Raw genomic sequence first — 27,540 nt, 5'->3', positions numbered from 1 at the left:
TAAAACTTAACTGGAACATGTAAGGAAAAAAAAACAGCAATATTAAAGCATTTTATTTTTTTTGCCATCCACCTGTACAGTCTCCATTCTCTGATCTTTTCTCTACTCTTATCACATGAGTCATTTTCAAATTAAAATCAAAGGTTGCACCAGGCCGTATTTCTTCTCTGACCTTCCATATAACACATACAGTTTCAGGAAGTAGAAATAAAATGTAAAAATAACCTGCTGTTAGTAATGTATTGGTGCCACTGCAGTAAAAAATCTTGATAGGGAAAAAAACATAATCAGAAAGCTGCAATCTCTTTCATAATCCTTAGCAGTGCTGAATCTCAGGGAAAATAAAAAGTCATTCTGAGGGTTTATTTTTTTAAAGCTTTTCTTGCCATATTTATTGTTAAGAAAAACAAAACAAAAAACATCTTTTTACCATCTGTTATGGGGAGTTTGGCCAGATTTGTGTTCAGACAGAAATCAAACTGGACAGCCAATAATTTTGAAACACCTCATATTGGGTATTTTATGGCAGATCAAATATAAAATGTTTAAAAAACTAATTATAGCATATAATTCATATTACAATTTGTTCATAAATACTTAAGAAAACATTTCTTTTTACAATGTATATAAAGAAGGCAATGAGATATGGTTTAGTTATGTTTAAGGTCTATTCACTATAAAACTGAAATAGAAACAACTATGTTGAGTTGAAAAACAGAAAATATCTGTTTACTGCAGAGTGCTGTTCAGACTGCACCATTACATCAAAATGTGAATTGGAAACACATGCTACACTGTACATGTAATGAATATTAATTAGCCATGTGCTTAATTCAGACCTTGTATGGTTATTAGGCTCTTGCGGGCTCATCTAGGAATTGTTTTGGTTTCACATGAGGAAATTGTCTGTTTTTTAAATATATTTATAAGCTGGTAATATAAATGCACAGCCCTTAGGACTAGTAATTGGCACTGCCAATATTGTCTTTGCAATATGAATTGCTTTTTGGAAGAAAAGTCGCCTTCATATTTCATACAGGAACAAGTAGTTGTATGTGTATATATATTTTATGTGGATGATCAAAATTGGCCTTTGGTAATTTTTTATTTCTCTCCAGCAAAGCAGAAAACTAATTTGACTTTATATTTGACAGCACAAATATATGATGTCTTAATTTAGGATTGTAAATTAAAACACCCAAAACTGTTTTACAGTAAAATAAAAAGTGAAATGTTGACTATTAAGGGAAATAGGCAACTCTTCCTCAAAGGAATAATGCTGTGCATTCCTGTTGCAACATTTGCGCTTCCTTCAAAGTGGACCACAGTTTGATAGTATTTTACTTACTGGTAAATAGATAAGGAGATAGATAACAAAGATATCTTTGTTGATTTGTAATAACTACCGTATGCTGCATTCTGTTTCCCTGGAAAGCCAAAGCAAGATTAAAAAAAATAATAATTAAAAAAAAAAATCGTAAGAGATTATAAAGATCATAAAGACTAGTTTGAAACCCTGTTCTTGTCCAGGAACATGTGGCGTCAATCAGTACTCTCCAGCTTTCCAGAATGTATGCAGCATGGTACTTCAGGTTTAACTCCTTCTATGTTAATGCTAGATAATATCTTTTCCATAGGGTGAAGTGAAACATGATAGAGTTTCAACGTTTTTTTTCTATTTATTTAGTTTTACAGTCAAACAAAATATAAAAGCCCTTATGTAAGTACCATTTACAATCTCCAGCAAAATAGATTTTTACTTCATTGCTTTTCTGTAAGTATTAATTTAGCCACAAGAAAAGTAAATAATATTCATTCTCACAATTGTCTTCTCAAAGCTGCCATTGTCTGTCATTTAAATATGGATTAATGCAATTGTCAAAATAACAGAAACACTAAAACAGAGTATGTCACAAAAATCATTTATACAGTCTTTTGCAAGTATACATTTTATATCCAATGACATATCTTAGTATGACAATTATATAGGACGTGCTGAATTTTAAGCCCAAAATACACTTTCATTGAATTGAATAGAATTAGAAATGCCCATTCACTTAAAGAAATGCATATGTTCTTTGCAATTTTAAGTCGTGATGATTTTTAAAGGTCTCAATGGCAAATAGACTAAAGGCACTATTTGGAAAACTGGACCCTTGAGCCATCAGACAATAACAGCTCTAACTCTTGATGAATCCATAGGCTGGAAATGTCACAGTGTTTGTTAAACTTTCAAATGGACCTGATCTATCCAAATGAGAACAGAACTGTCTAAATATTTTTCTCTGCCTATTGTTCTAAATTCCTGTATGAGGAATAAATGAGAGTAATCTTTAGGCAAAATTGGAATGAATTTAAAGAAATCCAGTAGGGAAAGTTAGAGAGAGTAAAATATAGGTTGGAAATGGCAACTGTTACAGATCCATAACGTGTGTGATGGTTCTCATCCAGTTTCTAGAACACAAGCAGTTCGTCAACTACCTAAACTTTGGTATTTACCAAAATAATTTCTTCAGTTTTACTACCGTGAATTGAGTTACTTTTGTAAACTTAAATATGTGTGAGATTAGCTATTAACTACAGTAATCAAATTATAAAAGTTTAGACTCTAAGAAGCTAAAAGGTAAACTATGTTGCAACGCTTCGCTAGGGTAAGTTGTAACACTTCTCTAGGTTAAGTCAGAGTTAAAAAATTCGTTATGACAGATGTCAATGGGCATTCATGAATGAAAAGTCATTAATGTAAATTTAATGTATTATTAAATATGAACCAGTATTTGAGAGCTTTTTAGGAATCACTTGCACTGTAAGTTATTAAATATCTACTGCATATATTTTTACATGAGCTTCTAAAGCCAAGGCTTTAATAGTGCTGAAGTAAAATGACCTAGTCACACATTTAGAGAGGCAATATCAAGTACTACAGCTGCAGTGATGATGGACATGTAAATTTCTGTAAATATAAACAGTTTTCACCTGTCATTATTTATGTTGGTTCTATAAAATGCTGAAGCATTAGAACATCTGCCTTTACGGTCTGCAAGGTATAGCTAGTTCACAGGAATATTGAATTGGATAAGGGGATTTTGATTATCAAGGCTGTGTTTTAACTTAATTATCAATGAAAGTTACGACTCTGTAGATAAAGAAACCTGTGACATAAGTAACATACAAAATATGGAGCACAGATTGTTTTAATCACTGAAGTGTTTAACTTGTTTTGACAGGTAAGGAAAAAACCACAATTTTTTGAATCTTTTATAGCAAATTGTTATAATACTTTGCATATACACTGTACAATAATTCTTTTGTATCAGAAGACTTTCATACAGAAAAAAAAATTATAAAACTTTCCTTTGTTCATCAGAAAGGTTTGGAATAAAACATGGGGCTTTTTTAATTTGTAGGTTGACAAAAATAGGGAACGAAATTCTGACCATTCTTATGTTCTTGTACATTCATATTGGTAAAAAAAAAAAAAAAAAAAAAGTTGTGCCTTAGAGAACACAGAGGAGCATTCTCAGCTTGAGCCTCTCTGTATAAAGCATAACTTTACAGAGTAGCTACCTCCAGGAGATTTGTTCGTCTTCTTGCCTGAGTGCCAATTCCACAGACTCATACTTTAGCTGTACAGGACAATTTGTTTTTGTTTCTAAGCAACAGATACATTAGGTGATAGCAGTTCAAAGCTGTGAGCGTGCAATGTTTGATGGAATTAGACTCCAAGGCTTTTCAGGAAGTCATCACATTAAGGTTCGCTGATATCAATAAACTCTTTCTCTGGAGGAGGGCCACCTCGGTACCAGCTGCAAGTGCCATCACTTCTCTTGATACAGGCATAATGCTTGGCTTGGTGCCCATATAGCTTTCTTTCTATCAGCCAGTCTGTCCAGAGGCACTCATTTGGTGCAGTGATTGAGCAGGGCACCATGTAGCAGGTAGTAATCTAAATGTGAAATAGGACATTAATTCAGTATATTTATGGTTTCTCAAAAAAAATATAAATTATATGGTATATAAGAGTACAGTTCCCAACAGTGAAAAATGCTATTGGCTGTAAGGTGGGCTCCACTATTAAAGAGTATTTTGTGCTATACTTACTTTACAGCCACAGCCCATTTGATATCTCTGATTAAGACTCTTCTTTTGAGACAAAGATAAATCATCCCATGGTTCAATGTAGTTGCATAAATGGATGAAGACTTTACCATCATTTAAAATTTGGCCTACAGCATGAAAAAATAAGAGAAAATAAGGCAAGCAAAGAAAACAGTTTTCTGAATGCTGAAATAAATTGAAAAGATGTCCAAAGTTTTTAACTAATTGCACCAAATTAGTCATAGACTTTTTTCCATGAATGTTATTAAAACTGTTAGAACTATTCTGCTGAATAAATGCTAAAGATTTAACAAGGATACTTCTCACAAGATGCTGATAAACTGCCAGGAAGGGATGGATGCAAATGGGGTAGTATGTTAAACCAGGTTACAGGACTCCATAGAAAAATCTGTAGTTACTTAGAACACCAAATCTGCATATGCATAGGTATGTGTTGTCTTGTTAAACATGTTTGTATTCATGGGAAAATCAGTAGGTTTGGTTTTAAAAGAACAATAATGGCATAGTTTCTATTTACTAACTATATAGTTACTGACTTTGACTTCCTCTGAAACTGTTTTAAGATCTTCCAGTGAAGGATGGAAAGCATGCAAAATTACAATATAATTACAGCTTTACACAATTTGTACATTTCATTCTGTTTGTATTATTTAGACAGTACATAAATATATTTTTACAAGGGCATATTTTTGCAAAGTCAATCAAATTGTACATTGAGCAGTTACTTTTGTTCTTATAGGTACATTGGTTTTGTTGACTCTTACCTGTCAAAAGATATTGTTTTTTGTTGTTAGCTTCTAGTTTCACTCCACAGAGTGATGAATCAAAAGGAGTATAGACGTACTGGACATCCTTGAGCTTTTCAAATCCTTTAAACATCTGAAAATTATCAGAAAGTGAAAGTCAGTAGTGGAAAACAAATATGAAAAAACAGTTGCAAGCAACTACTGGAAGAAGTATATGGTGCATCTCTTGAAAAATGACTCTGAAGTCTGAACTTTGATGAGAAAATACCAACAATTAGACCCCATCTCTACATCAAATGAAATGTCCATTATTTTCAGAAGGAAATTAGGTCTTTTTTTTCTTTAGTTATAGTTTTGAAATTTGCTTTTTCGGTATTTTTAATGGATCTTTAAAGCTTTCTCTTCAAATTATATTCTACAGACATCTTTGTCTACAGACATCTACTTCTTTAAGAAATAACCCACACCATTCATCTTAAACAAGGTTCTGCAGTGTTGAATCTTTGAAGATGCAAAAAATTCTTAACATATTTACGTGGGAAATTTTATCTTGATCAGTGTAATGGTGTATAACTTCAAGAACATGAAACATGTTAAGGAACGGAGCATTATTCTTATATTCTGTCATTAAAACATGCTTTTTTTTCCATATCTAATTGATAATTTTCTCAATGCAACCTTCTCAAATAACTGTTGGAAACTGGATTTATGGCCTGCAGCACCAAAAAGAATAGGCTCAGAATCAAAGCCCATGCAGTGCTCAGATAATCTGCTCCTTTACTAGCATTTCCAACTTTGAAAATAATGCTTAAAGTAACCATTACAAGATTAATAACAAATTTAGTTATATCCAAATCAGAGAGGGAACCGTAAGATGCTAATCAACTTCAGAATGCCTGTCATCACCAAATATGTCATAACTGAAACCCCAGCACTCCAGGGGCCCCGTTTGGTTCCATCATGCTGTGGACGATTGCAAGGTTCACAGCTCCCAGGGGCAAACTCTCCCAATAGCAGCTGGCATCTCTGGAAAATATGTTCATATTACCCAAGTTCTCTTGGGAGATTTAAATAGTACAGGGCACTTCAAAATACACAGTAACATGTTAGGGTTTTCTGAAGCCTCAATTTATAGAATTAAAAAAAAGTAGTCAAATGTGTTGTTATTGGTCTTCCCATCCAAAAATATTAGATGATAATTTGAAATACTTAGTAGAAGAAGTAAACATCCTCCAAAGCAAGCAAACAAACAAAAACACAACAGTAGCCTGTACAGCAGTGAAAATATTAGAAAATGTATATAATGTTGATGGACAATGTATTTAATTTCATTAGATAGATGTAGTCTGGTATGTCAACCAAATGTGAAAGATCTCAAAAAGCTGGCCAGATGAGGAAGCAAGAGCAGGACAGGTGTGTTGCAGAGTATCAGTCTCATTGCTAATGCAAGCTTCAAGAAGGCCTTCCTCACTCCCACTGAAAGCCATTTTCATACCTGCCATCTTTGGAAATGGAATCCCTAGCTTCTGCTACACTTGCATCCACATATTCAGGGTGTGTGTGCTAGACAGCTGTGTCTAGTACAAAGTAACTGCATAAATTATGTAAGCATCCTCTAAATTGAGTTCTCTTCACATTCAGAATCTTTTGATTGTGCTATACTGTGTAGTAGAGTACAACTTTTATTTGAATAACTCACCACCTAATAGAAATTAACTTAAGTGGCATTATGCAGACAACACAAATTGATTCAACGGTAATATATATGTATATATTTATATATGTATCTATAGCAACTAATACTGGAGATCTGGTCAATATTTAAATCTGTGTTTTGAGTTTCATTGAAGGTGCAGTTTGGTGTTAGTTGAATAAAAATATATAATAAATGAGGAGCTCCCTGCGGGCCTCATCAGGTTGGGGGTTTTTGTTTGTATTGTTTTGTGAAATTCCAGCTCTGACCTGTCTCTGGTTTTGAGATAGATATAGGTTAGACCATTTCTTAAATTTTTAACCTTCTCTTTAATTTGGTAAATCGTATTTGATCTTCTCTGTCATATTCTCTCAACTCCTAGAAGTGTGGAATCTTCCTCTCTAAAGGGTTAGAATAGGATTTTTTGACTCGATTCTACACTGTGGTATGATCCATTTACATCTGATGTTCTGGTAGGATTTATTGAAGGAAAATACAGGGAGGAGTCAGGAGAATTTACAGGCAAATATGAGAAATCATTCTGTAAGCAATCAAGAAAAGGAATGCTATAATAATAAAAAGAAAATATTTTAATATTTGACATATGCTGTTTAGATTGTTTAAAATGTTATCATCTGAGAGAAAAGATAAGAAATAGTGTGATAAGGTTATTGCTGTGATCAGACAAGTTTTAAGTTATTCAGGAAACTGTGACAATACACAATGTCACTGATCCATGTAGTTCAGAGTTTGAAGACAGCTAACAAGCTATCCTTGTGATGTTATTGGCACTTGCAAATTAAGCTTGAATCAGATGCTCAGAAAAAATCTTTCGTCAGTCTCTGAATTGTCCCACTCCACTGAAGTAGCCAAACGTGGCCCATGGTGTACATCTACATTATTTTAGTTGATTCCTTTACACTTACCAAACGTTTACAAGCATGAACTTTTAAAAATTCCTCACTCTTTTTACCTTTTGTAGCTCAATGCAAACTTTACAGTGTTATCCATAACACTTTTCTGTTAAACATGTTTATTTGAAAGTGAATATTTCTTGATAATTTTTCAGCATACCCAGTCCTGTTTAATTTTCACTGGTATGCCAACTGAGTTATATGCTCAGAATATAACTGATTATATAACTTTTTGTCAGTTCTTGTAAGATATACAAAGTACAGACAAAGTTGCCTCTACATTTATATTTTTCAAGTGACACATTGAGTTTTCTAGCCATACCACCAAAGAAATGAAGTGTACAGAATCTCCTGTTGGCTCAACCACTTTGTATTGCAGAGATTTCAAAAACAAATGCTTTTGTTGTGCTTGTTAGACAATGAGCAAGGAGCTGGATCCCAACTCAGGTGAGCAGCCTGAGTGTGCCAGGGTGGAAGCCTCAGCTCCTCCCTCTTCTTAGCTGTCCTAGCCAGAAGTAGGAATTTGAAGGGTGGGACCATTGTGACACCCTTGTCTTTAGTCTAAGGTTGTGTGATGAACAACGTCTTTTATTAGATAATAAACCTCCCTGGTATGTCCAGTCCTAGCTGACTTGCCTTCTGAAGCTCAGTGGAGTTAAATCAAGATCTCTTACTGATGCATGAGTTTACTGATGACTAGGTCTTCACTTATGAAAGTTTGGGAGAAACTCCGAAGTAGCTCCAACAGTATGTGAATGGATTGAAGAAATTTCAGCATGCTATTATTGAAGAATTGGGTTATAGGCTGGAAATAATAATCACATTAACTAGACTTCTCATTCTTCTTTTTTTTGTGCTGAAGTATAAGATTTGTGTTTCTATAAAGTTACTCACTTAAGAGTCGCAGGGTAGCAACATAAAATTAAAGTTCTATTGGGGGGAAGAGAACTGGTATTTATACACTTATTTCTATGAAGAAACATTTGGAAATATTCTTAATAGCTGAAGAAGACAATATTGGAGATGGTGAAGAGTTTTTCACTTTTCTTTAAACAAGGCTAAATTATCTTTAATTAGCTTGTTGAAATTGCTATAAAACCTTAACAGACATCATGTATGATACTATGCTTGTGAATATTTTGAGATATTCTGGTTTACTAGAGCTGATATACTAGTACAAGTTGAAGAATTGGATTTTTTTATTATTATTATTTTTTGAAAGCACATATCAATTCACAGTGATCTGCTGAAGTGTTCCAAGTAAATCACAGAAAGGTTAAGATTGGAAGGGTCCTCTGGAGGTCATACAAAATATTCCGTGAAAAATGAGAGATGAAACTACCTGGAAAACTGGAAGCAGAAGGAAAGAAAGAGAAAAACAAACCAAAACAAACAAAAAAAACCACCATGGTAATACATCATTTTAATTGAGAGATACTCTTCTTTACGTATTTCAGAAACAGGTATGTCATGATCTTTTAACATCATTGAAAGACTGATGGTAACTTCAATGGTACCAAGAAGTGTCTTCTTAAAGAACATTAATGAATGTGTCTCCTTATTGGAGCTTAACAAATAATGGAAAAATCCTGTGAGATTCTGAATCACTTTATTATTTTGTGTACTCCCACTTTGTGTTTGCTTTCCCAGCTTATATTCATACAATTGGATTTTTGTTTGTATGGATATCAGGGAAGGACTCCTGTTTCTGCAAATATTCCTATTCACTTGTGAACGATCCTTGCTATTTCAGCTAGAAATGCTTTCCTCTGTTCAAAAAAAGTTTGTATCATCCAGTCAGAGTTGCAACACCGTAATGCAACATACGTGATCAAGTTTTCACCAGACACAGAAAATACGTAAATATAGTGAATACCTTTCCATAGATTTGTTTTCATACAATCTTAATAAAGCAATTGTGAATAACAAAAGTATTATAAAAATACACTTATTTAGCAAGTAGCAGTTTTGACCTTCATGAGTTTTCCTTTTTTTTTTTTCCTTTTTTTTTTTTTTTTTAATACTTCTACTCTAATTCTGTGTTGTTCACCTAAGTCTAACCTTGGAGGCAGCTGGATCCTTTTCCAGCTTAAAGCATTTGGGGTTTAATTGTAGTTATATGCAGAGGTTATTGTTGAACTTCAAATTAGCTGAGTGATTCTATGTACCTTTATTTGTTTGATTTCATACCGGATCATTTTGTGGGTATCAAGAGGATCATCACTGGCAGGAACCACCTTTTCACTGGATATTTTTGCTCGAATCACTGTAATAAAGGAAAAAGTTTAAATGTAAATAAGCATACACCTGATTTTACAAGCAATAGCTAAAATTACATTTTTCTTTAAAATATATATATTTTGATAGATTTTAGCTTTTTTTTTTTACACTTGAGGTAGAACTAGATTTTAAGGCTTGTCACTAGAGTGCGTTAAGAGCTGAAAATAACAAATGGGCTGCCTATGATACTAATACTTATTTTTGACAGAGGTATGTTCCATTGCTTACATATTTCATGACATTCCAAATTTTCAAAATCCTTAGTGCTACCCTTGAGTTAAAATATCCATAACTAAATTAGAGCAAGGCTGCTAAACTGTTGAGGTTCATGCTAATTATGGTTATGGCTGCTATGATTATGGACATTTGAAATAAGTTACCACTGAGTTTTGATAAAGTAGTCCTTCAAAATCTTTGAAAGACCTGCATACCATAACTTTTGATAAAACACTATAATCAGGCAGCAAGAGAAAAGGAAACTCCCATTGATGACATAATAGTCTATCAGTTAAATATACTTGAAATTGACACTCAGAAAGACCAGGCTAGGCATCAATTTTACTCACAAAATAAGAAGACAAGCATACTTTCACTCACTTTCCTAAGACCATATATTTTGGCATTTTATTAGTGTCCTTAGTTGTGTTAACCTTTATAAATGAATTACTCCCTCTCTTGACACGTTCCATTTATTTCCTATTCTTTAAACAAGGAAAGTAAGAAATTTTATGATGGAGGAAATGATTTTTTCTCCTATGTTTGTTTTAGGCATCTCTCATGTATATTGTTTAAAATATACCAGCAGTATTTGTCGCAGAGAATAATGGCATTCTAAGAATATAGCATGTTACATTGAGGCCAGAAGTTCTCTACGTACTTCTACACCTCCCAAAAAAGTATTGAGTCCAATTTTTGCTTGGTTCTGGATGGCTGCTATTGCAGATTCTCTGCAGACGTCCTACTTGTCAGAACAGTCTGTATCTCCATGGAGGGATAACAGCAAGGGCCTTAGCAATCAACAGTCCAACCCCACTTCAACTGTAAATCCAATTCATAATTGTGCAGAGATAGATCTGTCCAAGGACATCCACATTTTTGAAGGGAACAGTTGGATTCATTCTCTCTGTCATAGGTATGCTACTTTTTGCAGATATGACAGCGACTAGAAATTATTTCTCAGCATGGAAGCAGTTCACAGCCTCCCTGAGCCCCTGTTCCAGGATTTGACTATTCTTATAGTGAAATCCTCATACATTTTGTTAACTTGAGAAAAATCAAGCTGAAGCAGCTTGATTTTTTTTTTTTGGCATAAAAATCCTGCTTCTCCCTCCCCTCCCCCCCAAATATGTATGCAATAAATTAACCTCCAACCATCATATCCAAATAAAAATAATAAGAAACTCAGACTGTAATTTTTCTTACAGCCAAATAGAGGTCAGTCTCATATAATAACGGCCAATTCTCATTTCCTCACTTATTAGCAGAGAAACCTAGATGTAATAATCAACATGATGCAGATGTCTGCAGCTTCAAAGCTTGAGTCCTCCATCTTTTGGCACAGTGCTCCCTTCTCCCAAGCCATTCAAACTCTTTTAAAGCATTTTAGACTTACGTGTTGGATTGAAAGGAAAAAGTTCTTTTAAGTATGAAGAGAAAATTCCTCTTTTCAAATGGTAAGTAGCAGCATCTCTTTAATCATCTGCAGATGTTATGTTCCCACAAATTAACAGTACTTCTTAGGTGCTTTGATCTAATTCCAGATAAAAAGTGTTGTGGATTGTTTGTACTATACTACTGGAAAGGTCAAATTAGAATCATGTTTTGTTTTCCTTTGCAGCATTTCTTCCTAAGGAAAGGTTTTCTCACAAAAGAGTTGATTCAATGTAGATGGGGTGAGACAACAGTTAGGAGCTAGCTCCATAATTTTCTTAGTACCGTAATGTGTTTTATATGCAGGAAATATTTTCCTGCTTACTCAATGCAAACCTATGTAGAATAATTAAAACTACTTTTCCTATTGTATTTAATATTGAAATATTACTAGTTTTCATATTTTTATTAAATTCTGCTCATTACAGTCTGACAGGAACATTACAGATGATCAATAATAGCTCAAAGAGTCTCCATGGAATTACGTAAGGCAGAAAGGATAATATTTTGGGTTTTGTCATTACGAGATCTTGTTGTGGGTGTGTAGAAAAAAATGAAAACTATTTTTATATTGTGTGTGTTTCACTTACTTGTTTGTTTAAGAGAAAGCTTCCAGATGGTGGAGGAATACCAAACTAAGATTTATTTATTTTTAATGACAAGAAAGTTTTATTGTTAAAAGATGTCTAAATCTTTAGTTATTGGGGTATTGCTTTTTCTGTTCTCCTGAAATCAGATTCAAATGCACATATATCTTTATGTGCCTTTCAAGTCTTCTTATTTTTTTTATTTTTTTTTCTGTACTTTGAATTGTTATTTTTTTTCAATCAGTCGTCTAGCTGTCTCCTAAAACCTCTGATTCACGTGGTTGCTTCTGTTTTTAACCACAAGCATTTCCTGATTTAGCATTCTTGGGTCTAGTCATCTCCTTCTCCTCACTCGTGGTTCACAGGGTGGTTATAACTTAGGATTTCTCCTAGTCTGCACTTTCTTTCAAGAAGTGATATCAACTATATCATTGTTGGATTTGCTTCTCTATTTGGCTGAGAACAGCCTCCAGTTGTTTAGGGTAATAATGTCATTTATCTATCAGACAGTTATTCATTCTTTGTGAGGAATTTGCATATATAAAATACTTATGTATAGCTTTTATATTCTAATGTCAATAATTCAGTCTGCCTCAAATTTGTTCCGCATTTAAAATCTATGACGTATTTCAAAAGACATTCACTCTTATATTTCAGTAGTAGGATGTAGTGTTTCTGGTGTCATATTTTGTAACTCATGGTACTTTTAAAAAATACAAACTTTTATCCCTACTTTGCAGCTGAAAGTGGTATCAGGTATCTGAAATAGAAGTTAATGTAATCAAAGCTACACAAGGGGTCAATTAGAGCCTTAGAACAAAAATCATACAGTTACAGCAGTTATTGGCTCCCACTATTATGCTGAGTCCATAGTGTCAAGTTGCTGCCCCTCTGAGCAATTGCTGCTTTCATTAGTAGTGTCATAGCGTGTTGCAGTATAAGAAGGACAACGTTACATTTAGTAAATCAGCTTGGTTATTGCATATTTATAACTAGATATAAATCAGCTTGGTTATTGCACATTTGTTATTAGATATCTGTTAAGAATATTTTTAATCCTTCTTTCTTGAATTAAGTAATTTTGAACTGCATAAAGATGGACAGATAGGGAAGCAGATGCTTGAAGCTTTGAAAATCTCTTTTGTCAGCTGATTGGACTCTAAAAACACTCAAGATTAAATTCCTGAACAAAGTTGTCAAGTGTGTTAAGATCATAGTAACATGAGAAATAGAGACATGTATTGAGTTGTTTTATTTAGATTGGGTTTAGTTCAGTATTTTTATTTCTGGGATATGATTTCTAGAAGACTGAAGTACTTTTCTTCTGATAAAAAACATGTTTATAAAGCCAATTGAAATAGCAGTGAACATACTTTAATGATAAGAAGAGTCACTGAATGAGAGAATATGTAGCTGTACCCTTCTCAGATGTAATAGGACAAGAAACAACTGACACAAGTTGCAACTTGAAAAAATGTGACTTGGTAGTAGGGTAAAAAAATGAGTTGCAGAAAGGGTTGTTGAGTCAAGCTGACATACACAAATACTCATTGCTGATGGCCTATATTGACTCCTATAGCAAAAGTTAGTTTTGAAGGAAAACAAAAGGAGAGAAATGGGTGTAGAGGGGTGGAGAGAAGGAAAAGTGAGAGAGAAGAGAAGTAATGGTCCCCTGTGGTTAGCCAAGAAGGGAAGTAAGATGAATGTCTCTGATACGAATGTCCTCCCCAGGCACACAGAGGTCCCTCCTGTAATATTTTTCCCTTAGTAAATATATGGTTTTCATCAGGACCTGATTATACTCCTTCCTGCTTGATACTATTAATGATACTGATATACTAATAACACTAACTGAACCCTGCATTGATCGGGGCAGGTGTTACACACCAACTAGTGTAAGCTTTCTGCATGCATATTATTGTATAATACTTCTGTGAATGACTGTTACCTACTTTGTTATTCACTGTTATGTTCTAAGCTAAATCGTACAATATAAAGGGTAAGAAAAAAGTGAGTCTTTTGCTCATGACAATGCCTTCCATAAGAAGCTGTCAAACCAAGAGTAGCAGGGTTTGTAAGTGGAAGGCCTAAAGAATTACAGCATTAGCCAAGAATGACAGCATGAGAATGGGAAAATGCCACAGCAGCTTAGATGAAAGTGCAGGTGGAAGTCAGACTGCAGGATTGCAAATGTAAGGTATTTTAGAGGTTGAGGGTCTTAAGCATAGTGTAGCAGAAGGTAGTCAATCACCGGAACATGTTGCCCAGCGAGACTGTAGATTCACCATCTTTAGAGATACTCCAAATTCAACTGGACAAGGCCATGAGCAGTTTGATTGAGTTGGACCTGCTTTGAGCAGGATGGACTAGACAACCTCTACCGGTCTCTCACAAACTAAATTATTTTATTGATTAGAAGTGCTGGTAGACTAAGACTGCAACACTAAGAATGCTCTTGTGCCTGAGATAGTAAAGACTGTTCTAACTAGTGCTGAACGTTTTATTCATTTCTTAGAATTAAGAGTTACAGATCATTGTCATGATGGATGAATATTAAATATTAGCTGCACTGGAATTTTCATGCTATCAGTAATAAACTGATTAAATGCCCACAATTCATAAATTCAAAACTCCAGTTAATGCATTCCAGTCCTTCAGCAATTAGGTACGTTAATGAGTAGAAGGACAAAATTTTCTAGGCTGGGATGCCTCAACTGCTTTTTGTATAAAGAAGAGCTAAATCCTGTCGTTTTGGCTTGTAATGGATTCTGAGGTCATCAACAAAGTGTGATTCTGCATGCAGAGGAAACCGTATTGCTCAGACCATCCCAGCCATATGTATGCCTGGTTTGCCCCTGGATTATCTACATTAATGTTCTTGTAAGGCCACTTGCAAATTTTAGAAACAGTGCCTCAGTCAGAAAAAAAAATCGGTGCAGTGTCACTGTCTTAGATTTTATTGCCTCAGATCATATATGGAAGATTGAGTAATTGAGTGCATTCCTACAAGATGCCTACTTATTAAAAAGATTTTTTTTTTTAATACATCAAAATCCTGATTTTAAAAATCAGTTCACACTGGTCGAAAGTTTAGTCCTTTCATTTAATTACCTAAAATATGAAGTGCGACTTTTGAGCAATTATTTCTACCTGTCTCTTTAATGTCTGACACTTCAGTCAAGCTGTTGCCAGATGCTATTGCTCATGTATTCTTGTAAGGCTCTTATATTTGTTGCCTTGTAGGGACAAGAAACAAGTGACACAGGGAGAGGGATCTCAATGAGTGTATTGTTCTGTGGATGGGTTGAGGATGGCATCCCAGATACATATGGGAACAGACAGAAGAAAGCATTTGAAAGTACAAAAAGAGAAAACAGAAGTGTTTTGTTTTTTTTTTTTTCCTGAAATTACATGGCAGTTTGCATATGCAGTTTGAAATAAAACAGAACTATGGACACACAATATATGTGGAGTACATAAATTTGAAAGGCCTTACATTCAAATGAACCCTTATATATAAAAATGTCCTCTCACCCAAATTAAAACATTCACATGTAAAATAATGCAGCTGTTTCTGCTCACCCTTCTACTACCATATTAGTTAAAACTTGGCAGTTGAACTAGATAATCTTTGAAGGTCCCTTCCAACTGAACTAGTCTATTCTATTGTATCTATACCCAAAACTTAAACTTTTTACCTCTTTGAGGTGTAGTAGTTTAAAACACAACTTGCTAAAAATATGGTTGGAATATGACAGTGTCTGTACCAGGTAGATTTATACACATACCGAAAACATTCATCAAACAAACAGTCAGGAATATAGAGTCCACATAATTTGTTTGAAACTGTAAATGTCAAGTTTCCAGGTCCAGAGATCTAAACTAATTGCAGAGTAAACCAGGAAACAACTGAAATGAGGTCATATAGGTTTGCTATGCAAAATGGCTTTTTCTGTTGTATGCTTGTATTACCCAGGAGTACACTTTTTCCTCCTTTCTGAGGTCTCCATTCCTCATTACAGATGACGGAAGGATAAGGGCTTTTCATGAAACATTAGTAAAACTCTTTTTGTAACCACCATCGTGAAATGGGGGTTATCTGCCTGCTTGGGTGTACCAAAACAGAAATTCATGATAAATCCTCAGTTTACCTGCTAGTAATTCTTATAGGTGCTAATACAAATTTGCACTATCTGATAAAGATACGCCTGTTGTTTTTAATTTAAATAAGGAGTCTATATTCTTAACTGTAAAAGGCTTTTCTTAGTTTTATATGCCTTTGTTTATTGTGTGGTATCATAGGGGAAACTTCCAGAACTGATGCACTAACTGATCAGTGACATAATCCCGATGATAACTAGAGGCTGCAGTACAGTGCTGGTAGTACCACAGATTATATTAGAGCCAGAGCTAATCTGGTCTATTCTCCCACGTGCCTGGTGACAGGATGAGGGGGAATAGACTAAAGTTGCACCAGGGGAGGTTTAGGTTGTATGTTAGGAAGAACTTCTTTACTGAAAGGGTTGTTAGGCATTGGCTAACAATGGTTAATGGTAACAATGGTTAATGGTAACAATGGCTAACAATTGGCTAACAGTTGGTTGTTAGGCATGGGCTGCCCAGGGAAGTGGTTGAGTCACCATCCCTGGAGGTCTTTAAAAGATGTTTAGATGTAGAGCTTAGTGATATGGTTTAGTGGAAGGTTTGTTAGTGTTAGGTCAGAGGTTGGACTAGATGATCTTGGAGGTCTCTTCCAATCTAGATGATTCTGTGATTCTGTAAGCCAAGAGTTGTCAACAAACATGTGCAACCAAAGCATAGGTGTTTCTCTTTGGCGTGTTTACCTATAGGATTAAGAAAAAAAAAAAAAGGTTTTAATAAAACCCTGTCACTCTTTCTTTATGTGTAATCAGCACAGTCCAGGATCACCCCCCTCTCTGTAGTATGTAAGTGCTTAAATACTTCATATTCTGTAGAAGAATGCAGGCAAATCTGGTAATGAGGTTTTCAGCAGTGCTTGTCTTCAGTTTTGGGGGTGGGTAAATTAATTCAGCAGAATAAATGTAAGAGATTGGACAGAAGAAGAAGCTCGAAATCAGAGAAGGGGCAGTAATTTGTTCCTTCTTATAGTCAAAGAGCTGCTCCAGGTAGAATTTCTACGTGCAGAGTAGTCTGGCCAGCATACACAATCACTGGTCAGATTTGCTTCCAGTTTAAATCAGACATGAATCTTTAACTGTCCAAGAATTTAAATGCAAGCAACCAGAATGCAAGCTAACTAAAAGACTGTGAGTAGAACTGGCCTTGTCTACCATATTCACCTGAACTCAAGTTATAGCTAAATAATCTTAGGAGTCCAAGATAAATGCCATGAAGTCCAAATCCAGGGTATAGGCACAATTTTTAATTTACTTTCTTTGTGTCCAGGTGCCATTGATATTATACCCAGTATATTTTGGTCCAATCCTACAAACTTTGGTTTAAAGAATACTGGCAAGTAAAGCTATCAGAGCTGCCAGAGGAATCCAAGAACACTGTTTTGAATAGTTGGGTTCCATGAGTACATAGACATGACAAAAACAATTATATTTATTCTTTACATTGGAAACTAGGCATTTGATATTGCTTAACTTCTCTTGCACAGAGGAGAGAGTCAGAAGGCAAGGAGAATAATCTTAACCTCAAAAAGGAAGAGGAAATCTGCACAGAATTTGTCACAACAGATGAAAATGAATGAACCCACTTTAAAACAATGCTATACAATATATGCTTGGATGGAAAAGATAGAATAGTTTATACAAGATGTTGTAGAAGTCTTACTTCACACTTCAAAGCAACTTCCCACCCATACAACATTCCCACTTTCTTAATGCAACTCTGCCATATTTTAACTAAATATGCAGAACTGTTTGGTTATATAGTAGACTTGCCACATTTTCTTATTGTAAAGCTTTGAGTTTCACCAGTGAAGAAGGCAAATGAACTTCCTTAAATATTCATATATCTTTATATAGAAAAGATTGTAATTTATCTAAATACATATAAAAGGAAAAAGAAGTATTATCAATACATAAGGAGCATCATAACTTTGTTTTAAACTCACAGGCATTCCTAATGCTGACAAAAGAAGGCATTTCATCTGGAAGAAGACAAAAGTTATTGATATTAGGATAATATTTTAAAATAAGTAACTAAATACCTAACATGTAGTTTTACAGATACTCTTATTTTTAAAGCAGATTATTTTAGGGATTTATAAATAATTTTAAGGAGATTTAAGATTTTTATTTCCTTAGATTCATTATTCAATTTGCATGTGTAGTTTCCACAAGAATTAGCAGTAATGCTTTCTTAATTATTAAATACAGTAGATGCATCTGTACTGTATAGAGGCACTTGAGCATTCACATACTCATATAATAACAGAACGTATGTATCCATTGATATGGTAAGCAGTTGTGGAAGACTGTATTACAAACATTACTTGGAGCAGGGATCATGTCTGCTACTTTTTAATGAATCAAAGTAATGAGTAATACTATCAAGTGCCAGTATCATGAGAAAAATGGTATGGTTTAATATGTTGCCCTTATCCTGAAATGTTTAAGGCCTTTTCAAAGCAAGTCATTTAACAAAAAATATTCTGTTTTTTCTGTTCATGCTGAAAGATTTGCCAAATACAGTCTCATAAAAATGCCATTATTTTTATCCTGTTCCCATTTATAATTTTCTTCATTTCTTTCTGCTATGGGTCCAAGAAAGGCTCTACTATTACTGACTTCATTTCACATATTTTTAGTTGAGATGGCCTGTGCTGTATGCAAAGAAGCCTGTACTCTATTTTCAAAAACTACTCTATGTTTTATCACTTCCATTATTTTTTATTCATCTTTGAGGCATGTGAATCCTTAAGTTTATTTACAATAAATTCAAAGGCACCTTGCACATTTGCAAATTAACTCAAATTTATTTCTGATGTCTCTGTTTGTTACAAATTTACTAGAACACTGAAAGTTCTTCATCTTCTGTTCATATACTATCTTTGAGTTTCTTTAAAGAAGAATCTGGAAATCATGTGGAGGAGGTTCTGTCTTTTTAATGCAAAATATATCTATTTCACTGTGTTCTTCTGATTTATTTTTTTTTAATATATATATTCTATGGTTTACACTTGCCATAATTTCCTCTATGTCAAGCACTTCCAATCAGCTAGACCACTTCTATCATAGTTGTACAAATACCTCTGAATATCCTTAAAAAAAAAAAACAACACTATTTGCTAGCCACCATTATCACCTCTGCAAAATATTTTCGTAGTATTCATGTATTTTTTTCTTCCTGTACTGAAGACTCTAGGTCTTGGGTTGGGGGGAATGGAATTTGAGCCTAGGTACAGAGCGAAAACTGACCCATTTTGTCAAAATGGTTCACATAGCGTTCATGGGACATCAAGATGACTCCAAGATTCCCACAGTAATGCTACCTAATTATTGACTATAATGCCAATTTGGCAATGAGATATAACAATAAGCCACTTGGAAAATAAATCTAACAAATCCGATGATGTCTGATGTTGTCACAGCCATATGGTATATCTTCCAAGTCGTTTTGGCTTATGATGCTCGCAACGTAAAGGAGACTGGAACCATTCTTTTGTACCATTGATTTCTGAATTATTGTGCAAGCTTTTAATTGTTCCAGACTTCATTACATAGATAGAAAATTATCTCAGGATATCTGCTGAGATGCTAAAATCACTCTTATTCTTTTGAGATTGGAAACCTAGCGGTAAACACCTATACTTTCTGTTGTCTTTTGAGAACCAAGCAAGATGCTCTTGAATGATCTTTAAAAAGCTGAAAAAAAAACCTGTTTGCTAAACATTAGGTCTATCTATCAGTTAAGATTTCAACAAGACAGAGCAGTAAGCAGTACTTTCATTTCCAAACTGTAACATATCTCAGATGCTTGAAGCTGGTTTATTAGTTCAGTTCTAGAGATAGAGTGATGCAGCAGCAAAACTGGTCCAATACTGAGTGAATCTGAAAAAAAAAAATCTTTCCCTCTGTGTTTGTGGGATGGATTTCTTAAATGTAAGTCTACGTTGTTAATATTCACTCTTTCTGCACAATTCCTAGAATGAAGGCCAAATAATCTGTAGTTCAAAAGATGTGTATGCTAGTTAGAAGGTGAAGACAATGTTTTTCTGCTTTGTATCTTAGTTTTCTGATTTATTCCATGAATAAATGCTCACAGTCATCTGTAAAATAACTAAAGCAATGGCAAAGTAACCAATGGAATCACACAATTTTGAACATCACAAAAAAAATAGTGAAACTTGGTGGACTGTTTGGACAGAAAGGCTTTGAATCTCTATCCACACATCTTGTTGAAGAATATAACTATAGCAGATTTTTATTTTATGGAAAGCAACATCTGAAAGAGCATTGCCTAGTCTTGATGATGCTTCCAGCTGCATGAGAAGGTAAGTGTGGTGAGATAACAGTCTTATCTGTAACTTTAAAAACAAATTCTTAAACTAAAGTGTTATCACTTGGGCTGAAAGAACTCAAGGGAGTTTTCTGAAAGGAAAGACTAATTCAAAACACAAGCATCGGGCCAAATTCAAGTCTATTAGCCCAACATAAAATAATAAGGAGAAAAATGTGGTGCAGAAACCTACGCTTTGCCCATTGAAGGAAAAGAAACATCACAAATTCATTTGAAAAGGTTTCATATGTTACTCTCTATGGGTTATTCTAATCAATTGATATTGCCACTGTGTAAATGTTTTGGTTACAAAGGGCAGCAGTGCAACACTTTCTTCTTTAGATGATGAATTATGATTTATAAGATATAATTTGTTGTTTTTCATGGTGTTTTTATTCAAAAAAATATATTACTACATTCCAAGACTCTTCTACTTGGAAAAAAAACAAACCAACAAAAACATGAATACTTCTGAAGTCTATAAAGCAGGTATGAAAGATTGTTTTATTGATTTTTCATATGGATATGAATTTACACTGTTTATCAACCTTTAACATACATGATTTGCAGACTTTGATTACTCTTTTGTGGTTTATTAATAGTTGTGTTTGTCTGCATCTGAAATGCACTTCTGTGTGAGGCTTTCAAATTGTAGGAGGCCTATCTTTTTCAAGCACATTAGGACTTTCTGGTAGGTCAGGATTTTGTGAGGCTGTGTTTTTGGCTTGGGATGCAAAAATTCCTTGTGTTGAAGGGAAGAGTCGATTTAGTTTGGCTGCCTTGTTAAACCAGATTTTGCAGTCTCTTATTGTTATTAGAAGAAGAATATATTCAATTTATGAGAGAAGTTTTAAAATCTAGTTTTTATAAACTTTCAAATGGAAGAGGTGATTTTTTTAAACAGATGTGCGGTATTCTTTTAACTAAATATTACATTAAAAAATAGCATGATTTCCTAATGTTGTTCAAGGTCAGTTTTATTTTTCTGCACTGTTTTTACAGCTGCTACTCATGTTACCAGAAATATTTCTCTCTACTTCACAAGCCTCAAATACCACATCATTTGACTAGTAATCAACATCTGCCTAATTTCAGCTGAAGAATAACACTCTTTATACTCTAAGGTCTGTAGAACAACATACATAATGTTATTGTAGATTTCCATTCATAGCAGCATACCTCTTCCTCCATGCGGAAGAAACACGGTATTGTTGAAATACTTTTTAATGAGAAAGTTAAGGATTGAATTTGGTAGATTAATAGGATTAAGAGTTTGGCAGTCTTTCCTGTTCTCTTTTATATTATTTAATCTTTGTTCCTAAGCTTACGTTTTGTTTTCCACAGAGTATGCAGCATGTTTTTGAAATCATGGGTGTTAGATTCTTACCCCTATAATGTATGCTTTTAAATAAAAGTAACACAGTTGCTGAATTATCTGATCTTGCATTTATAACATTCAGCAATGAGACAGTATTTCTGAGTTACTTTTGAATCAGTGAACTACCATAATACTGAGATTTAGTTATACTACAAAATATTCAATTAGCTTTTGGTTCTTTTACCTAATACTTCTTGCAAGAAACATGTTCAGGTGCTGTACTTTTCCTGTTGTTTTTATGTGCATTTTCTCAGGGAGGAAAGAGAACTAGAATAGAAAAATTCCTGCATGTTATTTCTGTAATCGAATTCACAGTTCCTGGAATACAAATTCAGCCTTCATTTTGGCTTGGGATCCCTGAGAAATGGTAGCTGCATAATCATTTCCTGTCAGTGACAAGTTACTCTAGAAATATACCTATGCATTACTGTCACTGATTTCTACTCTAGAAGCAGGACATCTCTATGAAGCAGAGTAAAGTCTGCCTCCATTTGGCAGGAAAATAATATAAATGCAAGTCTCATTACAAGTACCATTATTTTTCCGTGCTATAGAGAAATGTAGAAGTCTTTAGGCAACTCCATGATGCAATCTGCGTGAAGCCCATGTCTGTCACTGAGGTGTCTGGAGGCATGGCTTCTGATCCAGGATCCAGCCAGGGTCTGCAGACAGCCTTCTAAAGCAAGGCTATGTTGCCCATTTTCCTCCAGCAATGGTTTCAGGAGTAGGGATTTTTATGGAACTCTATTGCATCCCTGTCTTTAATGGTCTTTTGTTATATGATATAGTTATTACTGTTTGTATGACACAAAAATTACATAGCTGCTTAGTCAGTGTGACCACTGCTTGGTCACACTACTCAGAGCAAATAGGCTCTATAAGATTAAGAATATGGTGGATGCATATAACATAATACAGTACGAATAAAATATAAAGTCTACTTTAATTTCACTTTGTACCTTTTTTCCCCTTAACTTGGAAGAAGTACTGTCAGCATTTATAATAACTTTTCCAAAGCTGATTCTCCCCATCAAGCAAAGTTACTTCCCACTCTAATATAGTACGAATTAATCTACTCCAGTACAAAGCAAAAAATTATATTGCAGTGAGACAAAATTGTGGGGCACTGAGCCATGAACACTTTAATATTACAGTATGCTATTTCTATATTATTGAGTTTCATATTACACCAGAATTAATTTTTCAGTTCCTCTGGGATATTTAGATAAAACATTTTATTGTTATTTTTAAATGTGATTAAAATTTAATATATCAGGCATTGTAAAGATGTGCCAGATGATCTCAGTGATCATATGAGATTTTAACAGGTTGAAAAGACTGCCAAGCTTCAGCTGTAAAGTTTCCATTGTGTTTTGAAATGTGCCACTCTTCTCTAAAGCTATACAACTCTTCTCTGAAGCTATTTTATGTATTTATTTGTACTTCAGATCTGTTAGTCATTTCTGTTCCAATCTGGTACCCAATATACAGTAAAAAGATTGTTTTAATTACATTTTTAAGAAAAAGCAACAAACATAAGAATTGAAATCAGAAAGAAGACGTCTACTTTAAAATAGGGTACTAGTGTAACTTATCTTAGAAGTGCAAAGTATTTCCATATTAGTCCTATTGTCCAAAAAAATAACCTTGCTTTTGCCTAAAACAAGGGAAAACAGCTTGAATTAAGTGATAGACTTTAGAAAATAGTTAGTCCTCTCAATGTATACCATTTCTCTACTGGCTATATAATTTGATGTGAACACTGGTTTGGAATTGAGTCCAGGAGTGACTGAAGTCAGTGGCAAAAGGAAAATATGTCATCTTGACCATCTGATAAACTCAAGTTTTATCCATGGTTTCTCTCAAAAAAATATTCAGAGGACACTTCTATCATCTTGAAACTGGGGTGCCTCACTACTGAATCAGAATGTTTAAAACAGCACATCCTCATCATGTTTCATTTCCATACAGAGAAAGCCTCCTGGATTCTTTGGTGAGGATACTTAGCACCTATAATCACTAGTGCAGTACATGGAACTGCTATTTAATAAAGTTCCCGTCTCCATTTCAGGCTGAAATCCTTTTGACAAGTATAGGTGTTCATTGAGGTTTGAAGGCATTCTGCACATTTTAATAGGATCTCAGCACCGTTTAGAAGAACACAAAAGAAATGTATCTATTTTCTACTAAAAGGAGCATATCTCCACAGTGCTAGGCACTTCCTACTGATGAGGATTTACTTCTCTTTGAACTGAAATTTAAAACTACTAAGAAGTTCACGAGAGCTACCCAAATCTGTACAAAAATCACACCTTTCTAAAGCTAAGCTAAGCAGGAAGATTAACAAACCCAAGGTCACATAAATGGCAGAACCAGCATAATAGTCATGATTTCCTATCGCATCTACTACCTCATCATTACTGTTCTTCCTGTGGCATACAGCCATGTCACACCTGCAGTGCTCTTCATTCATCTGTTGTTTTTATTTTAGCTATCACCTTGTCAGGACCAGAAGCACTCTCTCGCTCTAGGTCTGTAAGAAACTTGACAGAAATAACAGGCTTTGTTAGGTTGTGTGGTAGCTGTTGAGTATTTATGAAGAATGTAAACACACAGAAGTCTCCTGTCAGGAAAAGAAGAAACAGCACAGTACTAATCAGATAACAAATGTAAAAGTGAAGAGAGCTTGTCCCAGACTTAATTTCTTTGCTTATGTTTTTTCTTGGGTATCTTACATAAATGCTAAGGTTTCTGAGTGGCGTCACACATTCTAGTGGCTGAAGTAATGTCTATAGATTCAACCTCTTCCACCTCCATTTTCACTCCATCTAAATCCCAAGTGATCCTAAAGGAAATTTGAAAACTTACAGATAGATAGCAAAACTGAGAAATAATGCAGTAACTGAAGTACATATAATGGCTGGTAACCCTACGAGCAAGACTGAGACTATGTCACATTTTACTTAACATGGAACTTAGAGGCATGGCATGGTTTCTTGGTTTTAATAAAATGTGATAGATTTTTATTCTGCAAGGATATACTTGAATGTGTTTGTGAGTACAGAGATGTATGAACTAAATAACTGCAAAAAGTTGAATAATCTTAGTAAAAAGCTGGATTAGCATTTAACTACCATGGGTTTTGGAAGCTGAAGAGCTGGTCTCTTTGTTTATCAATATTTTCTAAGTATGAATATGTTGAAATTAAGGTACACATCTTCAGTTTGAGCTTTAATCTTCTTGTATCTTAAAAAGTATGTATATTTGTATATGTATATTATGTATGTAAGTTTGCGGTATTCTACTGCACGGGACACTTAATAGCATGGCCCAGTTTACACATTCCCTCTTAAGAGCCAAGTAGCACAAAGGACACAGGTGTGGCTTCAAACCTGCTTTGCTTCAAAGGAAGCAGCGTTGCAGAGGCATAGCCCTAATTCCTGTGGGGATGGTGCCATGTGGCAGGACTCCAGTCTTGTGCTCCCCAGGACAGTCCCAGCCCTGGCATCAGGGATGGAGGAGCTGCCTTTGCCAAAGTGGTTTGCAGAGGTTTCTCTTATACAGTGCAAACACTCCACTGGTGTTCTCCAGCTCCTTTAAAGTCATTTTGCTCTGCTTATGTGAGGCATTGTGTCCAGAATAAATCAAAGAATTCATCCATGAGGTCTTAGAGCAGTATGTACATACAAGCAAATGTATATATATGCATATCTAAAGATATATGTACACATATGTCTGTGAATGAATATCTGTACCTCTCTATCATATTATAATATATAGAAATGCTATTTTAAAAATGATAAATAATGAAGAAAGGGATTCAAGATGTAAACATACCTTAGGTGAAAGGTGCAATTTACTTAAACAGGAGCGTCTGTGTGAGTGATAGCCTGAGCACCAAGTCCAAATATAATGTAGTTTTATTTTACATAAATGTAAGGTACATTATGTTTTATTTAAACATAAATAAAAAGTAGCATATACCTACCCTTTTTAAAATGTTTCTATGGGAACTTGCCTTAATATGAATGGCCAGAATGGTTTCCCTAATGAGTATAGCTTGTAATGAGTATTTTGAATTTCCTCTGTACTGTAAAATTATTTATTTAGATAAATCTCTAAATAAGTTTCTTGAAAATTGTTACTTCATTAAATCTAGGAATGCAGCAGATTAATGCTGTTAAATGTATACGTACATAGTTAAGCTCCTGGAAGTACAACTTCTATTTTCTTTCACACCTGCATTCCAAGTTTGTAATGCCTGGTGTAGGTAATTTAATGAAAAAGATTACTTAACACAACCAGATTAAAAACCAATTTAACTGATGGCCACAAATAGAGCTTAGAGTTTGTCATGGCTACAAAGATTTTCTGTCAGGGTATAAAAGCAATTAATCAGTATGCAGAAGGTATTGCCTGCCCCATAGAGATGCTAATTTTGTGACACTTTGGAAACTCATGTTCTACATTTACTGTTCACACTAGATGGAAGCTAACCAGCCTCAGCTTGAGCTAATGAAATCAAAAGACTGCAAAATGTCACATTTTCTTATCCCCATGCAGTCTAATTTTGAGATCTTTAGTTTCTTTCTATAAGTCATTTGACAACCACAGTGTTGATTGAATATCATGAAATAAAACTGTCCTAAAGCCTGGAAAGTCATATTTATGCAGAACTTCTGTAGACAGCTTATCCCAATAAAATAAAGGGCATATCAGTTTTGTCCTCAAGTACTTTTTGGAAAGCAACAACAACAACAGCAAAATAAGATATTGTAGTATAGCAGAACAAAGATGGAGTGTTTCAAGATGTTGTCATCAGGGACTTTTATTTTTGTTTATTTTCTTTTGCTTTCCAAGAGTGCTATAATATCTATCTATCTATATGCATAATATGCATAGTTTGCATATTTAGATAAAATAGTCTATTACAGATACCGTGAACAGTAGACATTTAGAAGTTAGGTATTATTCCCTGCTTGCTCTAAGTTAGGAGCTAATATACAACTTGTTCTTATTAAGAAGAAAAGGAGACTAAATAATACAGTAATTTCAATAATTTGTAACTACAAAATATTCTGGAAAAACAAACAAAAAAAAAACAGAACAGCTACTACCACATTTTTTTTCCCCATAGCCATATTTTTTAAAAGGGATGTCTGCAATCATTTTGTTTTAAAATCCTAACTGCAGACTAAGCCAACTGGTTAAACATATTCCCCTACAGCAGTACAAAAAAAAACAAAAAATAAAAATATTGCAGCAGTTGGATTAGCTTCCTTTGATTTCCTACCATCATACTTAAAAGCACGTAGTAGTTGTGACTCACCTAAAGCAGAATCGCAGATGAGCTGCTGCGGATGAGCAGGGGCACAGCTGCACGCCTCCACCAGCTCCTGAATTCTGTGGGTCAGCAGCAGAAGCACTGAGAACAACAAGGTACTAAGTACAGGATTCATGCTGCCTTAAGCACGACTAATCGGTCAGCCAAGAGAAAATGCTTTCTTACTGTTGATTTTATATCTAAACTTCCTAATAACTATCTGATTTCTTCACTGTTCAGTTTCAACAGCCTTGGTTTAGAAAAGCCCTCTAATGCTCAGTCTGAGTATACGCTTATGTTAACTGACTTCTAATTTCCCTGACATAGGACCCTCTTATTTATGGCCCTGACACTAACTTG

General features: G+C 34.4%; 2 protein-coding genes across 6 annotated transcripts in view; one reads left to right on the top strand and one right to left on the bottom strand.

The window, feature by feature from the left end:
- SYN2 (synapsin II) overlaps window positions 1-27,540 on the top strand; it is a 176,291-nt gene that overhangs the window by 88,226 nt on the left and 60,525 nt on the right.
- Window positions 1,660-27,540, bottom strand: TIMP4 (TIMP metallopeptidase inhibitor 4). 5 transcript variants are annotated; one of them, XM_040569354.1, is made up of 7 exons: window positions 27,187-27,324; window positions 24,311-24,400; window positions 18,093-18,128; window positions 9,641-9,738; window positions 4,884-4,998; window positions 4,102-4,226; window positions 1,660-3,946 (listed from the first exon to the last, which is right to left on the bottom strand). In XM_040569354.1, the coding sequence occupies exons 2-7, from the start codon at window positions 24,324-24,326 to the stop codon at window positions 3,749-3,751; spliced, it is 588 nt and encodes a 195-aa protein (XP_040425288.1). In that variant the 5' UTR covers window positions 24,327-24,400; window positions 27,187-27,324; the 3' UTR covers window positions 1,660-3,748. The 5 variants fall into 5 exon arrangements, with proteins under 5 accessions (XP_040425288.1, XP_040425290.1, XP_040425289.1 ...); XM_040569356.1 differs by having other exon boundaries at window positions 24,268-24,390; window positions 27,187-27,276; XM_040569355.1 differs by having other exon boundaries at window positions 24,268-24,400; window positions 27,187-27,245.

This window comes from Cygnus olor, chromosome 10 (genome assembly GCF_009769625.2).
Source record: "Cygnus olor isolate bCygOlo1 chromosome 10, bCygOlo1.pri.v2, whole genome shotgun sequence".
Lineage (NCBI taxonomy): Eukaryota > Metazoa > Chordata > Aves > Anseriformes > Anatidae > Cygnus > Cygnus olor.
Note: the sequence above shows the minus strand (reverse complement) of the source record. Positions and strands in the feature narration are given on the sequence as shown.

Excerpts from the sequence above, each read along its gene's own strand:
- TIMP4 (XM_040569352.1), bottom strand. The coding sequence starts at position 27,316 with ATGAATCCTGTACTTAGTACCTTGTTGTTCTCAGTGCTTCTGCTGCTG. Across the intron at positions 4,999-9,640 it reads ATGAAATCAAACAAATAAAG|ATGTTTAAAGGATTTGAAAA; the intron begins GTACATAGAATC and ends GATAATTTTCAG. Across the intron at positions 4,227-4,883 it reads AAAACAATATCTTTTGACAG|GCCAAATTTTAAATGATGGT; the intron begins GTAAGAGTCAAC and ends TTCATGCTGTAG.